Source organism: Anoplophora glabripennis, unplaced genomic scaffold (genome assembly GCF_000390285.2).
Source record: "Anoplophora glabripennis isolate ALB-LARVAE unplaced genomic scaffold, Agla_2.0 scaffold1021, whole genome shotgun sequence".
Taxonomy (NCBI): domain Eukaryota; kingdom Metazoa; phylum Arthropoda; class Insecta; order Coleoptera; family Cerambycidae; genus Anoplophora; species Anoplophora glabripennis.
The window spans coordinates 19161-37396 of record NW_019417106.1 but is presented as its reverse complement, the minus strand read 5'-3'; the positions used below and the strand labels follow the sequence as shown (position 1 = coordinate 37396).

General features: G+C 31.0%; 2 protein-coding genes across 4 annotated transcripts in view; one reads left to right on the top strand and one right to left on the bottom strand.

Annotated features, from left to right (window-relative positions):
• LOC108914749 (transcription factor Dp-1) overlaps window positions 1-15121 on the top strand; it is a 57510-nt gene extending 42389 nt beyond the window's left edge. For 2 of the 3 annotated variants that reach the window (XM_018720623.1, XM_018720622.1), the window contains 8 exons: window positions 93-162; window positions 1483-1553; window positions 1610-1782; window positions 3069-3593; window positions 3646-3728; window positions 8204-8287; window positions 8394-8626; window positions 14437-15121. In XM_018720623.1, coding sequence (XP_018576139.1) covers window positions 93-162; window positions 1483-1553; window positions 1610-1782; window positions 3069-3593; window positions 3646-3728; window positions 8204-8287; window positions 8394-8617 — 1230 coding nt within the window. In that variant the 3' untranslated portion in view covers window positions 8618-8626; window positions 14437-15121. Of the gene's footprint in view, window positions 1-92; window positions 163-1482; window positions 1554-1609; window positions 1783-3068; window positions 3594-3645; window positions 3729-8203; window positions 8288-8393; window positions 8632-14436 lie in introns of all 3 variants that reach the window. The other variant, XM_018720624.1, reaches the window with a different exon arrangement.
• LOC108914750 (COP9 signalosome complex subunit 9) lies at window positions 14339-17193 on the bottom strand. The gene is made up of 4 exons (XM_018720626.1): window positions 17132-17193; window positions 16982-17070; window positions 16855-16927; window positions 14339-15190 (listed from the first exon to the last, which is right to left on the bottom strand). The coding sequence occupies exons 2-4, from the start codon at window positions 17048-17050 to the stop codon at window positions 15153-15155; spliced, it is 180 nt and encodes a 59-aa protein (XP_018576142.1). The 5' UTR covers window positions 17051-17070; window positions 17132-17193; the 3' UTR covers window positions 14339-15152.
• Window positions 17194-18236: the final 1043 nt, after the last annotated feature.

Here is an 18236-nt window from a genome sequence, read left to right as displayed (position 1 = left end):
GAACAATATATTAAATATTTAAATAAATATTAAAATTAATTTTTAAGATTAAGGAGTTTAATAATCCCACTAAAATATAAAATTATTTTCAGGTTTTTAGTACAAGTGGTGCCACAACACAGGTTTTAAGAACAATAGGAACAACACCAAAAATAGTTACAAGTCAGTATATATTCAATTTCGTAGTGTTGTGTATGTGATTGAAGTATAAAATACTTATTTATTTTGATTACTACTAAAAGTCTATTAGATTCAAAATTATGTTATTTATTTTTTACTTAACAATTAAAGCAAATGTCTACATCTATAAGTACATTGTAGACAATAATGTCTGACCTGGTTAATTATAAAGTAGGGTTTATTAATTTATTACTGTAAACTTTTTTAAATGTTTTTATCTAATAATTTTAGATGAGAAGCTTAATAATTAGTTTCCGATTTCACATTCTTTATAGTTAGCATAAATGATAAATGAACTTGAACTCATTTCAAAAAATTTAAAAATAAAATACCTATCTAATGTCAACAAGGGAAAATAATATCAACAATAAATAATTATTGCATACTCTTAACAATTCCATATCTATGAGCAAGTATAATGTTTTGTAACTATTAAAATGAGGGCAAATAGTAAATATGTTTTGTGAATTTAAACTTAGAGTGAATTAGGGATTTTTAAATTAACAAATAATTGAAATTAGTAAAGTAATTAATTAAATAACAAAGGTGCCGGCTATTATTCAAAACCGAGATAAATAGACGTTTTAACCTTGAAAGGATTATCTGATCTTATAAAAAGTAAATATGTACATGCAACCAGCAATGTCTCGGTAGTGTAAGTAGTACGGTAGTTGGTATGGTTACTGACTAAAAATATCTGACAGAAATGTCAAGTTTAACTGTATGTTTTTGAAGTTTATGCACGTGTTTGAGAAAGGTTTTTAGTTAGGTAAAAATACGTACACATTGCAATGCATTGTTTATTTAATTATTCTTTCTGCATTTCATGTCATACGTTTGGAAATATTTTGTAAAGAGAAGAACTGCTAGTTCTTTGGTTATTTATAAATTGATTGTTTTTATTTTGACTACAGTTAATTGAGCTTCCCTGGTTTTATTAATAAAATCGTAATTTATATTTGAAATCTAAATTTATGATTAGTTGAGTTACCCTGTTGTGTAATCTTTTCCTACTAAAATTTCAGCATTGAAGTCTAATGGATACTTTAATTCGCTTTAATTTCAAATAAAAACCAAATAATTTTTACTTGAGTAGAGTAAGATCTTACTAATTTTATTTATTATGTTATAAATGTATTTCTGTTAGTTAAATTTAACAGAGAAAAAATGATAGAAAAGATTTCTCCTTTAAAATTATTTGTATTTGTAAAATTTTAATTATAATACCTATATGATTTAGTTACTGAGCATGTATAAAATTTGTTTATCAGTTGTACTAACACCAGCAATTTTCGTTTTTAGAAACTGTTCCCATTCATGTTAGTAATATTCCCAGAGGTACAAAAACAATTAGATTAACGCCTTCACAAATGGTAATATCAGTTATAAAAACACTAAGTTCCTAAACTAATTCACTTTGTATTAATAGCAAAATATAAAATTTGTCAATCCGAATCAGAAATTACAAATTCAAACGTCTACTACGATACCTGTCATGCACCAAAGTCCCACACAAACGGTAAAGAACATTTCGAATATTTCCCCGCCAATACTCTCAAGGAAGAGGCAGGATCCTTTGGAAATGGACTATGCACCAGAATCGTAAGTTTCAAAATAATTTAATTACAAAATAAAAAATATACCTACATATTGCTGTTTGGATTGACTGAGGCCATTGCTGAAAGTTACTGATGACATTCTATTAACGGTGTACCTCAAGCTTCCATTTTGGGCCCGCTTCCCTTTGCAGTTACACAATTAATTTAGTAGAGTATGGACTTGTAATGTTCATTACTGTACGGATGACACAAAACTAACTGTTGCTTTCATTTAGAATATTGCATTTACTCGATGGATGTGATATAAATAATAATCTATGTATTTATTTACCTTTTGCTTCATTATTAGATCATTGTTTAACACTAAATTCAAACTAATTGAAAATTTGAACCTAAAGTTAAATTTGATGTAAAGTGTAGATTAAATATTTATGTCGATAACACAAGAATATATTTTGTGATTCCACCAAGAAATTGGATATTAATATGTACTCTACCTTAAGATTTTCCAGCCATGTCAGTATGTGCATAAAAAGAATATTTTGTTGTTTGTAACCAATTTATGATAGCAAAAATGTTTTGAACTTTGAAAGTAAAAAAGGAATTTTATATGATTCGTTAATATTAACACACTTCAATTTTGGTGGTGTTTACGAAACTCCTTTTTTTACTATCCATGAAACATATCCTAGTTAATAAAAAAATGACTGATAATTGGCTTAACATCTTAGAATATACATCATTTTGCACAAAAAGTGAAACATAATTTTTTTTACGTCATTCTCTCCCTCCTAATATGAAAACTTCTGATTAACCCAAAATACCCTCTTTTAATTCACATATTCGCGAGTATACTGTACTTCCTTGCCTTCCACGAATATACTATTGCACAAGTCGACCCTCTTTAAAAATTGTTACCTCCTATTTGGTATTGCCCAATATTGCAACTTTGAATGTAAATTATCTTCATTCAAAGGTAGATCGCGTTGACTAATATTTAGGAATAAACTTATAAATTAAAATCAATATCTAATTTTAATTACTTTTTGCTACATCATTACTGAAGTTTTAAATTCTAAGGCACGGTACTTTGAGTCTCGGTTAAGACTTGATTAACTTATGAAGCGATTAGACTGTGAATATACTGTTATAAAATAAATCAGTATATCTACAGTCTAATCATGTGATTACTTATCCAAGACTCAAAATACCAGCTCTAAGTCTGTTATGTTTGTGACTTTGTTAAGGTTTTTGTTTGTTTTTACGATTATTTTGATGTGAAATTTCTTGTTTTGTAGCAAAAGGTTGAGTAAAAATTCTGTTTTTTAGTAAACGTGGAAGGAAATCTGAAAAAGTGGGGAAGGGTCTGAGGCACTTTTCCATGAAGGTGTGCGAGAAGGTTAAACAGAAGGGTACAACCACTTACAATGAGGTGGCCGATGAACTAGTAGGTGAATTCACAAATTCAGCCAGCAATAACAGCTTGGCCGAACAATACGACCAGAAAAACATAAGGAGAAGGGTCTATGATGCTCTAAATGTACTAATGGCCATGAATATTATCTCTAAAGAGAAGAAGGAAATCCGATGGATAGGTCTTCCGACAAACTCACTGCAAGAATGCCATCAGTTAGAGAAAGAAATGCAAAAGAAGATCAATAGTATTAGAGAGAAAGAGAAACAATTGGACGATCTGATTTTAAACCAAATAGCATTTAAGAATCTAGCTCAAAGAAATAAAGAGGCTGAAAAATTACATGGGGTACCGCCCACTAATTCTTACATTCAGCTGCCTTTTATTGTTGTTAATACAAATAAGAAGACTGTTATTAATTGTAGTATCTCAAATGATAAGTAAGTGACATTCATTAATGTGTTCTTGTTTATTAATTTTCTTCTGTTTCAGAATGGAATATCTTTTTCAATTTAGTGACAAGTTTGAAATCAACGATGATGTAGAAATTTTGAAGTCAATTGGAATGTTGTCAGGTAAACAAATTTTATAAATTAATAAAGTTGTATTCAACTTTATTGAAAAGATAACTTAAAAAACATACAATTTTTCGTGTTTCTCGAAAAAATAGTCAAAAAGTAGTTGGAATGTTTTAGGTTCGATATTCAAGAAAAATTGAAAAGTTAAAACTACAATTTGATGTGTTGATTCGTTTAGGCGATAGAATGCATTTTGTCAATTTTTTTTTATTTTAAATAATTTTTTATTTGCGGTTTTATGTTTTTTAAAAAGATTTTTTTTCTATAACTTTCAGTTTTTCTGTTAGCCAGCCCAATGCTATGTTTTTTTGCAATATGGGTATTTTTTTTTAATTTTTGAAATAATTTTTCTTCAAATTATTTATTATACATGATTTTTATGCAAAAAATGCTTTTTAAGGAAGATATAAATAACATATAATTTCTTATAGTTCAACTGCATTTGCATTCAATATGAGATGTCAATAAATTTATTCCATTGTAAAAATGTAACATATGACAAAAACCAAAATCAATACAGCTATTACAAATCATTGTGCATATCTGAGTATGAAAAAAGTGTTATGATGTCTTTGTTGTGGATTACCAGTTCTTTCATTTTATGTTGAACTTTGAGCTTTTAACAAAAAAAAATAATATTTATAAATTTAAAAAACATGGTTCTTGAAAAATGTGCTTTAATGAGTTTATTTCATATTAAAAGAAGAATTGCGTTAAAAAATATCCTATACAGGGTGTCCGGTAAACTACAAACTTTAGGTGGCAATAGTACATAAAAGAATATGACAAAAAGTTGTAATAATTAAAATATATAAAATGCAGCCTTTATAAAATAACTTTTTAAAAAAACAAAAAAAAAATAGGAATTTTTAGGAAGTAGGTAGCTCAAGAAGTAAATAAATAAATAAATAATAAAATCGAAAGTGCGGAAGGGTGGTTTTTGATCACACTATTCAATTTTTTGCTAAAATTTTTTGCGAATATTGCAAGATTTGTACTAAAGCCATTTACTAATCAAGAATACAGTGATATGTATTTTTTTTTGTGGATTATTTAACGGAAACACAATACTTGCTTGAATTACACTTGGAACATTACCTGCAGATAACTAACCATCTAAACAATTATATACTAGGATTCCCAGACGAATGATTAAAACTGGTAGCGTCATACTCCATTACATGTTATGATAGAATCACTTCAAGACTACCTGCACAAGGTTAATGAATTTTGAGATCTTTCGAAAGAAATCAGGAAAAAAATGTGCGGCTAACGAATTGTTTAGTGGGCTTTGAAATGCCCTTACCATGTCCAAAAGGTACAACATTTAATGTCTGAAGACCTTCCCTAATGAATTCTACTAAGTAATAGTCAACCACTATCAATAAAATCTGGAATTTATTCCTTCAGTTTTACCGATAAGGCTAGCTTTATGTTTTATTAAATGCAAAAATTGCCCGTTTTTTCACAATTCGCAGAAAACTAAAGAAAATAGATAAAAATATGTTTTTGGTCTCAAATTACTCGTCGTAAAAAATTAAGATGAGCATAGCTTTTAGTATTTTGGAAATTTTAAAAAATCACTCATATTTAGGGGTTGAAAAGATGCCCAAAATGAATAATTGAATATTACCAATAAATATAAAAACTATTAACGTGAATTTTTCTATCGAATGATTCATGATACAAAGAAAGATTTATTCTCATGACTGAAATAAGCATGTTGAATTAGAAAATCCACCCGTGCTCAGGGGGTGGAATCATTCCCAAAAATAGCGAATAGAAATAATTGTAAAAATTCCAAAAAAAAAAATATATTAAGATAATTCACATGCTAATAGTTTTTATATCAATTGGTAATATTCAAATTCTTAATTTTTGGCATTTTTTCAATCTCTAAGGAGGGGTGATTTTTTAAATTTTCAAAATACTAAAAGCTATGCTCATTTCAGTTTTTTACGACAAGTAATTTGCGACCAAAAACATTTTTATGTATTTTTTTTAAATTCTCTGCAAATTGTGAGAAAACAGACGAAAATCACAGGTTTTTTATGGTCAGTCTTTGCATAATGTGCAAGTGTGGTCATGCAAAAATCCACATACTATCATTGACAGCCATAATCAACAATGTTTCTTAGTCATCAGTCAACATATGGACCATTCTTTCTATTTTGAACGATTAATGCATTGCATATTTTAACTATTTAGCAAAGTATTTACATGAGTAATGGAAAATATCCCTTTAAATTTAAGCTGCATGTGGTGGTGTCTGTTTGACGTAACACCTGCACATTTTAGTGTCGTGGCCGACAATATTTCCATATGCATATTCCTAACTGATGGATAACCACTGCCTAACTGACTAATAACTGCCTAACTGCCTACTAACTGACTTAAACCCTATTGATTTTTATCTGTGAGGATATGCAAAATATGTAGTTTATGTGATCTATATTGATACAGACTATCAGCTGACTATGCGAATTGTATGTACATTTAATTCGGTAATCAGAAATAACACTGGTCGACATGATTTGTGTGGATTCAGTACAAGTAGTCACTTCACCAAGATTTTGGCTCGCTGAAACCAAATTTTTACACATATTTGAGGTTATATAATATCGTTAGATAATTTTTTACAAAACTAAGAATAGCATCTTAAAGTACAATCCTCCCCCTTTCCAAGTGAATTTTGAATCGTCTAAACATCTTTTTTTTTCACCGAGATATGATGATTTGAAATTACCGTCTCACCAAATTATGCACTCGGATGCAACGTCCATGACAATGGATAGACAGTTATAGTAACCTACGACGATATAACCCCGACCCTTACACCTCGATTTCCTGAACCCGCGAACTGTGTTACCTGCAAAGCTAGAACCTTAGATTGCTAAACCACAGTTTCCCAACCCTCTTTGTAAATTGCAGACACGAAAAATTTACATCACATCCACCGAAAATTTACTAACAGTTGTAAAACACAAATTCGCTGTAACCTGCATGCGTTATATTTATAAATATTTTTTCACGCACTGGACAGTCTCGAGGGTTAAGGAAATTGGGGTTGAAGGGTCGGGGGTTATAGTGTCGCAGGTTACGAGGCTCAAGGGTTAAGGATATTGGGGTTTAAGGGTCGGCGGTTATACGTTAGCGCCACAGGTTACTATAACTGTCTAGCTATTGTCATGGACATTGCATCTGAGTGCATAATTTGGTAGACAGTAATTTCAAATCATCATATCTCGGTAAATTATATAACCTCAAATATGTATAAAAATTGCGTTTTTACACTTTTAGGTTAAGATATCTCAAAAACCTTAGGTGATCGAGCATTTCTGAGATCAAATTCAGTTTCAGCGAGTCAAAATCTTTGCGAAATGACTATTCATACTGAATCCACAGGAGTCATGTCGACCAGTGTAATCAATTAATTTTTCAACGGGTTAGATTTAACTTTAGAAAGAGCATGCATTTCAACATTTATCTTAATAAGATTTGTTTTGGTTTATTGTTTAGTTTTGGTTGATTAATGAAAAAATTATTGTTGAAAACTGGTATTTTTAAAAACAAACTTGAAGAAGTATACGTAAATAATAGGCAATTGAGCAAATAGTCATATTATATATTGGCCTCTTTAAGCTGACTAGTCTTTGAAAATTACATTTTAGTTCTCAAAACAAGTCATAAAAACAGCTTTTGTAATTACACGTCTTAGGTCTATAACTGTGAACCTGTGCTTTTAATAGATTTATAAAGAGTGACTGTAAAAAACCTGTGATTTTCGCCCGTTTTTTCACAATTCGCAGAGAATTTAAAAAAATACATAAAAATATGTTTTTGGTCGCAAATTACTTGTCATAAAAAACTGAAATGAGCATAGCTTTTAGTATTTTGAAAATTTTAAAAATCACCCCTACTTAGGGGTTGAAAAAATGCCAAAAATGAAGAATTTGAATATAATTGAATTGATATAAAAAAAACTATTAGCATGTGAATTATCTTAATATATTTTTTTTTTGGAATTTTTACAATTTTTTCTGACATTCTCTATTTTTGGAGATGATTCCACCCCCTGAGCGCACTTAAGGGTGGATTTTCTAATTCAACATGCTTATTTCAGTCATGAGAATAAATCTTTCTTTGTATCAAGATAGAAAAATTCACATGCTAATAGTTTTTATATTTATTGGTAATATTCTTCATTTTGGGCGTCTTTTCAACCCCTAAATAGGGGTGATTTTTGAAAATAATCAAAAAACAAGGCTATGCTCATCTTAATTTTTTACGACGGGTAATTTGGGACCAAAAACATTTTTACCTATTTTCTTTAGTTTTCTGCGAATTGTGAAAAAATGGGCGATTTTTGCGGTCACTCTTTAAGTCATATTTTTTTATGTACTGTTATCATCACTCAAAGTTTGCAACATATGTACGTAGCACCCTGTGTAATAATAAATACTTTTTTTCAGGTTTGGATACAGGAGACTGTACTTCAGAAAATTTAGAAAAAATCAAGAGCTTAATACCCAAATCTTTGTGGTCATATGTGGACAGTAAGTGTAATTTTTTGTTGTTGTCTTTATCGTACAAGAGTTCAAGAATGATGATGCCCAAAGAATTATTTTCTTACAATTTGAACTGGCACCGATCTATTTTCAGAAATCGCCACTGGACGATCTAATTCATTGGACACCATCCTGGAATCAAACGGGGCCGGTACAAGTTCGATGTCCATGTTAAACGCCGAAGAATACGTCGAGACGACGCTAGATGAAGAGAACTCCCGCCAATCGTCAAGCTGCGACCCACTCTCGCCCAACGGTGCGGAATTTTCAGATGACGAGGTCGATTCGGATTTATCGAGTGACACGGAACTGAACTAGTACTAAAAAGTGAGGTGATTTCATGAATTTATCCCATTATCTCAATATCTGTCCATGTGACTAGCAATTTAATGCCTTCTTCATGTGTTTTTTATACTGGTTTCGAAAGTGATTGATCTATATTTACTTTGGGTGATGTCTGGTGGAGAATTATCTTTTATATCGTTGTATTTTGTCACATTCTTGTAAAATCAACGATTATAAGTTTAACTTTTTTTTGGTTATGTTACAGCGTTGAAATAAACAGATACTTGAATTAAATTTTTGGCTGTGAAATCTAAATTTTGCGTTTGGGAATGTTCACTATAATTCTTTGCCATACACTAATTGCCAATGAATAAATTTAAAAGGTTTCAGGCTGGTACTTTGAGGTCTGGTTAAATACTTTTATTAGGTTTGGGTTAACAACTATGAATTAATCCACCCAGAAGGGGTGCACCGTACTAGGGGGAAAAAAATTATTTATCAACATTCTATATAAAAAATTTTGTCAAAGACAAAACAAGTATGAGACGTTACGTTTTAGTAATGACCGAAAAAAAGTTCTCATCAAATGGGATTTTTTTATATTTATAAAAAATTTAATGTGGGACCGATTTGTGAAAGTGGACTTTTGCTATCCATTAGTTTCTCAGAAAATTATTTAGTCAGTGATTTTCAATTTTTTTATTTTAATGGGATGTGGAATAAGTTAACTCTGTTTTTTCGTGAAAATTTAAGATAATTAGTAAAAAACATGTCGCTGAAAATATTGTCCATCGCTATACACTACTTTCTCTCATCTTTCCGGCAGCATTTTAATTCCGAACAAACAACACGCCCTTTGAGGCTATCTAAAAGTCGACTAATTTTTTGACATCTTCATAAAAATGGAAGTGCTGCTCAGCTATGCCATGTCCCATTGATCGGAACAAGTAATAATCGGAAGGACCAATGTCCGGTCGTCAATCATTTTCAAGTAGGTTTTCACCGGTATGCTGCAAAATCACTTTGTTCTCTCAATGTTTGGCTCAAACGCATCAATTGTAGTCGAAAGCGATCTTCCATGATGGTATGATTCTGCTGAAGCAGCTGATCCCACCAAATGCAAAGCAGAAACTTGGAACCATGGATATTCGGCTTTGCTGACGATGTTGACCCACAGCCGGGCTTGCCCCACGGTTCTCTATGCTTAAGATTATCGTAGCATTTCCATTTTTCATCGCCATTTATGATACGATACAAAAAACCTTTCCTTTTCTGATGTTGAAGCAACTGTTCACACATGCAAAGACCCCACTTAGCGTATCTCGGCGTCAACTCGTCCGGCGCCCAACGCCCTTCCTTTTTAATCATTCTTAATGCTTTCAAATATTTCGAAACAGTTGTGTGATCAACTCCTAATGATTCTACAAGTTGTAGTAGCAACTGACATGAGTCTTCATGAAGTAATGCCTCCAGTTCTTCATCTTCAATCTGTTTTGGTGCCCCAGAGCGTTTTTTATTCAACATCAAAATCATTATTTTTGAAGCATCGAAATCGAAACCAATCTCTGCATGTTGTTTGCGACAGAGCATGGTCACCATAAATAAATCTCAACAGGAATTCTATGTGCTTCAGCTGCAGATCTCTTTTGAATAAAGTAGTGCTGGAAATATTCACTACACTTTGACGAAATGACACTGAATTTCAAACTTGCATATAGCACTTTGTAGGTACCTTACCATCTTAAACTACACCGAGTTCTAGTAACGCCATCTATCAAAAAACAGTGACGACTTATTCAACATTCCTGTAATTTTGTTGATTAAATTTCGAAGTTGCAATTTCAGTTTATTTCACCACAATCACATGTAATATGAAAATTTTTTTTAATGTAAAATTAGCATTATATTTGTTTTAACACCTACATATTTGCAAAGATTATCAATTATGTTTAATTGAATCATATTTTTCCAAAAACTACTGTTCCTTTTTTCGTGTTGAGCTACTATTTTGTTGCAAACACAATTCGAATTATTTTTTTTATAAATGGTGGTTTTCTAGATGAACTCATTGATCGTGATGATTATGAATAATCGAAAAAATTACTTCAGGGATTTTTTTCTGTTAAAAATCTGACTATGTAACATTGATTTGCCATTTACTGACATTGGGCGTTTTCATTATAATTTTAAGGGTATATAGTGACGCTTATAAGCAATGTTCCCTCTAATTTTTTCACTGACTGCGTGGTAAAAAGTATATGGGAGCGACCCTTAAAATTTTCCTTTTTTTTACTGAAATTTGTATTTTCGCCATTTTTAGATGCAATTTTTTGATACAATGAAATTGAAAAAAATGGTGTACAAGCCCATTTGTGTGCAGAATACAACGGTTGCGCAACTTTTGAAAAATTAGTGCACACCCTCGCAACTTAGGGGGAACTTTGCTTATAAGTTATTTCTCTCAATTTTAAACAAAATTTCGGTAAATTATTTACAATTTTAGGCCCATAATTAGACTCGGTAATTGTCAGTTTTTTCATCTTTAGGCATTTTTCAATGCCGAAATAACTAATATAAATTTTGTGCCTGTATAAATAAATATTTTGTATTATAAATTGACGCTGATTAAGGTTACGTAGCTAAATTTTTAATAAAAAACATCCCTAAAGGGGTTTTCTTAAATAACGTTTCCAAAAAAATCTCAGTGGCCCATGGAGTTTAGAGACAGCAATCCACTTTTGCTTTGAGACTACCGCAGCATGAACGGTTCTAATGTGACAGCGAAACGTGGAATCATTTTTACGATTTAGGTCGTTTTCTGTATGTTTTACATACAGAAAAACCTAACCTGAGCTAACAGTTGCAATTTCTGCAAGAATCAAGAAAAAAGTGCGAAGCAAAGTGTATTGGTTGTCTCTAGATACTATTATGGATTAGCCACTGGATTATCGTAGTAAGATACTATACCTTCGAAAAATCATTTCAATTATGCATCTCAAAAAAAAAATGTCCTTAAAAAGCCACACTATGTATCAGTTAATTCAACATGTAAATATATATTATCCCAAAAGTATGGAAACACCAGAACTTTTACTTAAGTAAAGGGCTATACGGAAAAACGTTTCATATGTTTCAGGATTTTTTCCAGGCTATTCAATGATGACTTTGAATTTGACCTTGGCCTTGACTGAAAGTCATTTCAAGGTCAAGGAAATGTTTTCAGATGGCAACCCCTACTTTTTATCACGTCATTGGAAAGAGAGGAAAATTTTATCCGAATATGACCTTGAGATTATGGTTATTTCAAGGTAGGGTCAATCTTTGTGAGGGTAACCCGTATTTTTTATTGTGGAGTTAGAAAGAGTGGAAAATTTTGCTTCCGAATATGACTTCATGACCATTATTTTTTAGATCTCTTCAGACCACTTTTGTTATTCCGAGTTATTCTGCGGTTTCCAGGCGGTATTTATCAAAGGTCTTATTTGACCTTAAAATGACCTTGACCATGGTCTTAAGGTCTTAATGACTTTGAAATGACCTTCAAGGTCAAGGCCAAGGTCAAATTCAAGGTCATTATTGAATAGCCCAGAAGAAATCCTGAAACTTGTATGAAACGTTTTTCCATATAGCCCTTTACTTCCGAGTTATTCTGGGGTTTCCATACTTTTGGGATACCCTGTATATTTCAAATAGACATAAATTACAAATGAACATTTTCAAAAGTCAAAAAAGGTTTAAAAGTGGTCATCCTTTTAAACTTAAAATTTGATATGTCTTAGTAAGCCAAATGGGTAAATTTTTTTATTTTGTATTTAACCATCACTCAAAATACTATGGCTTGCATAAATTACTATTTTAGTAATTAAAAATTATTTGCGAATTGAAATATTCATCCAGTATCTAGTATTATGTATGCCATTGGATACGACAGAACTGAATGAATATATAAATAGTACATAATTGTTTTTGAATTACGTGTAAGGTTTTTCAATTATTTTCTTTTATCAACTGTATTGGTAGCTTTTATTATCATTATTGAGGCAGAATAAACAGTTTGAAGGCATTACAAAATAACATTAAGTTAAAGCTTTTAAAAAATATATTTTTACAGGATTTGTGTCCTAATTCTTGAAAAAAAAAAATGTGTCATTCAAGTGCAATAAATAAGGGTCAATTAATATGATTATTTAATTTGATTAAGGACCCATTTAAATTGTATAGAAAGTGTAAATAGTAAATGGGTTAAAAATGTAGTTTTGTTTTAATGGGTATTTTTTATTTTTGGTATGACTCGGAGGTTGATTTTTCTTTCTTTTTTTTATAATATATTTAAATTGGAAAAATAAAAGCCAATAGTTGTATTGCCTTTTAAGCTTTTTCTTGTAGAATATGAATAAAACTTTAATTTGATTCGAAATTTTTTCTGACAGTGGCAGCTGAGGAAAATCCAAGTAGTTACATTTTGAAAAAGAATTATGGGATGGATACATACCACTTTTAAGAGGACTCTATAGCAAATAGGCAACCGGCAATACATTTTCATAGATTTTATTACACGGTTTGTCTAAATATGAATTAATGCACAAATAACAGATTTTCCTCCATTCTAATGCAGATTTTCTATAAAATGGAGTTAGTTTGATACTCATATTACTTTTTGTTGTAAAGAAATTTGTTATTTGCCACTTTTGAACAAGCGGCATATCGTAAATTACAAATTTCTTTACACCAAAAAGTAATTTGAGTTTCAAGCTAAGTCCATTTTATAGAAAATCTTTGTAAAAATGGAGGAAAGTCTGTTATTTGAGCATTAATTCTTATTTAGACAAACTGTAATAAAAATCTATAAAAATGTATTGCTGGTTGCCTATTTGCTATAGAGCCCTCTTAAGAGATGATAGACCACATAGAAAATTTGCGTGATAAAACTTCGAACATAATTTGCAAAATAAAAAATTAAAATAGGTCTGATGACTCCGAGATTTTAAAAAGGGTTGCACATATATTTGCAAAATAGCTTTTTTCATAATGAAAACTGATATATACAAGCAGACATTTTCTTATTTCTAGTAGAATTTCTATTTTTGTAAAGTTACATCATTATAAAATTTGAAAAATGGAATATCAATAATTAAAATGTAAGTATGAGGCGTATCCACAAAGTAAAAGTACTCAATTTTTTTAAAATCAAACCAGCAGTATATTTATGAAAAATTTACATATTCAGATAGGTACATCAAACACTATTTACCAGTTTTGATTTCGTTAAAAGTCTGAAATGGCGCCTTTTCCTTTACATGAAGAAACTGGATTACGCTCATTATCACGCAGCTGGCGTGATTTGGAATAGCGGCACTCATTTTAACATGCCACTACAACAACAATTCTTAACTGACTGAGTTGAATAAGCGTGTGTTCTCTCAACACCTTGGCCTTGAATGCATTGTCACCGACTTTGTCGAAAACAAAAACCACAGAGAATCAGGTCTCAGTACTCAGTGGATAGTTAGTTATGAAAATAATATATTTTTTTCACCTGTATGTGCAACCTGTTTTAATTGTTTTTATTTAAAAAAAAAACAGTATAGGTCCTGTGCTTTATCAAAATAAGACCACTTGAATTTTCACTAGCCACCGCTGCCCTCTGATAGTTTCTTTATTTCTTTTTACAAATTTTCAAAAAATATAAAGTAGTCAATAAACCGACAAATCCAATAGCCGTATCGTTGCACACCAAGTTCATTTTTGTTTGCCCATAAAAATCTGATAATAAAAGAAACCACTATAATTTACGCATTATTGTATAATTCTCTAGTTTATTTCTTTGTGTTAATTATATCTCATTGTTTTAGATTATACGGAGCTTTTGTTAAGTTTTTGGAGAATATTTACACAGATAAAGTGATAAGAACAAGTGCTTACAAGTTGTAGATATGGTCAGATTTTTTTGTAGTGGACCAATATTTTGTTCAGTGAGGTATAATGGAAATTCCTTTCGTTCGAATTGCCTTTGTAGGAACCTGTACATATTAAAATAACAAATTTTATTGTTTAGTTCGTAAAAAGGTTATGTAATTATTTTTGTATATATTTGATGGAATTTTCCTCCTTTTTTTTGTTAAGAAGAGTTAAGATTAATATAAAACGTTTAATTTTGGATTTTTAAATTTTGTTAAATGTACGTTTAAGTGACAATTTCTAATTTTCAGCACAACTAGAAGGTTTTATTTGATGTGAACAAATTGTCCAGATTTACATAATTGTACAAAACGTTTTATTACCTGTATTATGTTCAAATTGTAACATATAGGGTTTTAAAATCTACAATTATAGATGCCATTTTCTAGAATAGTTTTTTATTATTTACAATACATAAATACATTAAAATGTAGTACAACTTACACGACAAAATTTACAAAATTACACTTTCGAACTGTGATTACGACAAAAATTAATTTTTGGTACCTATAAACAGTATTTGGTAAATTACAATAATATTGTAAACAGATGTTCTGTTAATAAAACAAATAACACATCTCAGTTTTTTTTAATATATGCTAACTCGATCCTACTGCAAGTCTTCGTCGTCGTATAAATCCTCAAAATCTAAAAACAAAGATTACAAACAATTATACCGGAGCTCCAAAATTGTAGGCAGTAAATCTCAAATAAATCAAACCACAACTTTTACATGAAAGTTGTAATGTGCTGTTCATTTCGCATAATGTACCAATATGTTCAAACTGCACATGAGCACTAGGAACATTTCATTGTTTATTTATTTCTATGCCTATTGTGGACGAAAAGAAAGACTGCATAGTTTAATTTCCTGATTAGTTTCCAACTTGTACGTTTCCTCTCATATCATATGCGTGCAAGTGGGAAAGCGTGTTATTTCCACTTTATTCCAGTGTGTTTTTAAAAATGGAATCGTGTACAAGTGTAGTAAATTTTAAAAAATCAGAGTAGTCCTAAACCAGCAAATTTAACAGAAGAACATGACAAACAATTTTTTTTTATTAAAAATGAACCTCAAATGTTTAAAGAAAATTCAACTGCAATCCAGAAGACGAAATTTCTCAGTTTTACCGGGTACTATGCATAAAATGAATAAGATTTTCTATGAGAAAAGACACTGAAGACAGTGATTAGTAATTATTTAACAATTACACAAATGGAAGTGAATGGCGGATTTTTTGATAACGGTGTTTACATGTATTTGATTCACGACCAACAGGATACTACCATCAGGATTTGAAAATTATCTTGCATCAAACTTGGTGCATGGATAATGTGCCTCACCATAGTTGACAAATAGAAAAATTGCCGACATCTGCTTGAAGAAACGGAAATCATGAAATATTGAATATAAAGACATGATAAAAGTACAATATTAGCAATTGCACCACAAAAACAAAAAGTACATTAAACGTCTAGTGGGTGAAACAGCTGAAACTGAAGGTGTTATAGTTCTTCGATTACCACCATAACACTGAGCTGAACCCCATTGAATATGGGCTGATATAAAAACGTGTGGCATGAAATAACGTAACTTAGATTAGGATATAAAAGTACTTCTGTAGAAAGTGATTAATGGGGTATGTGTGGAGACAGGGAACAAGTGCGTTATGCATACACAAAAAGATCAACAAATCTAGCGATAACGACAACAGTTATTTTATTTGTTTACAATGGTCGTTTTTAGTGTCTTATCGGTGGTGCTCTTATTTTTCAATTATTTACGTACTTTTACTAGTTTCAGTGGATTTACTGACTCGCCTTACTGTTACAACACTACGTCGGTAGACTTATTGTACTTATTCAATTAGCTAAAGCTACATAAAATCATAATAAAATAAGAAAAAGATGTATACGGGTAGTAGTAAGCCATCTTTAACATGACAGAATTACTACATACTTTAAATGAAAAAATTATCCTCAATGTTAGATTAATCTAATTTTAACCAAAATTGATATTGTTATATTTAATTATTTCTGTAAATTGATATGCCATTGAATCACATACCATCCCTGTATCTACTTATTAAAAATGAATCATTGCATACAACTTTGAGACTCTAGTACTACTATAATACTACTTCAAAGAAAAGAATCAGTAACTGAAAGAAAAATAACATTTATGTAACCTTTGCAGGATGACGAGTTTTATTACTATTGAAATAGTGGCTTCCCAAGCAACTAACTGTTTTAGTAGTTTCACTCTAACATTTACTATAAGAAACAAAAAAGTTTAATAAATTAGAACTCACCATTAAAAAATTCTGCGTGCACTGCCTTCTCATTTGCAGTTAAATCCATTAGTAAACCAGAAGAGCCACCTGCCTTTTAATAAACTGATTTATATATACATTTGCAATTTACCAAAATTTTGCTTACCTCCTCCAGATCCATGTATGGCCCTGCACCTTCAGGAAACATTTCATCTGCTACGATTGCGGGTTTCATAGCAAATTAATTTTATAAGCCTTCGAAAGAAAATTTGAGAGCAATGGCAGTAATAAATAGTTTTCAATCAATATCACCCACCTTTTTATATTTTTGTATAAAATATTTTCTTTCCACTCACCTTGACAATAGCTTTCAAAAATTGACAGTTGACAATCAAATTATTAGTGATGGGAGATTTCGAGTGAAACATCGAGTGGTACTCGATTATTGAGATCACTCGAGATATCTCGAGATGTTTACTCCCACCACTCGAGTGATTATTACTCTACGGTACTCCAAAATGTTAGTGCATACTGCAAATAGTCACTGATTGCGTAACCTTTTTTTAGAATAAAACGAAAAAGTGGTTAGGTTTTGAAGTACGTGAGCTTTTTTTTTTTAGCTACGCTTATAAGTAGTGATGGGCATAATCGACCAATTTTGATAATCGAGTTATCGGTAATCGAGTACTTCTAATAATCGAGTGATCACTCGAGATACGAGATATTGGTCGTTTTCATCCCAGCGGCGCACAAATATGTTTGTATTAGTCATATATTACTTATAAGCGTAGCTAAAAAAAAAAAAAAAGCTCACGCACTTCAAAACCTAACCACTTTTTCGTTTTATTCTAAAAAAGGTTACGCAATCAGTGACTATTTGCAGTATGCACTAACATTTTGGGGTACAACCGTAGGGTAATAATCACTCGAGTGGTGGGAGTAAACATCTCGAGAGATCTCAATAATCGAGTACCACTCGATCTCCCATCACTACTTATAAGTAATATATGACTAATACAAACATATTTGTGCGCCCGCCGCTGGGATGAAAACGACCAATATCTCGTATCTCGAGTGATCACTCGATTATTAGAAGTACTCGATTACCGATAATTCGATTATCAAAATTGGTCGATTATGCCCATCACTACAAATTATAAACAATCATAGAATAACATCGAAACAGAACAGCAAATGAACAGAAATATAGGGGGCGGTAGTGCTTCGAACACAAATCTAGATCGCGTAGTCTATTAAATATTTAGAATTGATCGAATTTCTGAGGTCCAACAGGTTTTGAACCTATTTAATGTAAATGAAGCATTTATTTGTTGTCCCCTCGGTTGTTTCTATAAGTCATTCCACAAAACAACCGTCCCATGGTCCATACCATGGTACGCGTGCCATGGCGCGAGTCGTGT

What these genes read in the sequence shown, in the direction of transcription:
- LOC108914750 (XM_018720626.1), bottom strand. Translation starts at nt 17,050, where the DNA reads ATGAAACCCGCAATCGTAGCAGATGAAATGTTTCCTGAAGGTGCAGGG. An exon ending in CATACATGGATCTGGAGGAG is followed by an intron (nt 16,928 to 16,981) that starts GTAAGCAAAATT and finishes GTTTATTAAAAG; the next exon opens with GCAGGTGGCTCTTCTGGTTT. An exon ending in GCACGCAGAATTTTTTAATG is followed by an intron (nt 15,191 to 16,854) that starts GTGAGTTCTAAT and finishes CTTTGTTTTTAG; the next exon opens with ATTTTGAGGATTTATACGAC.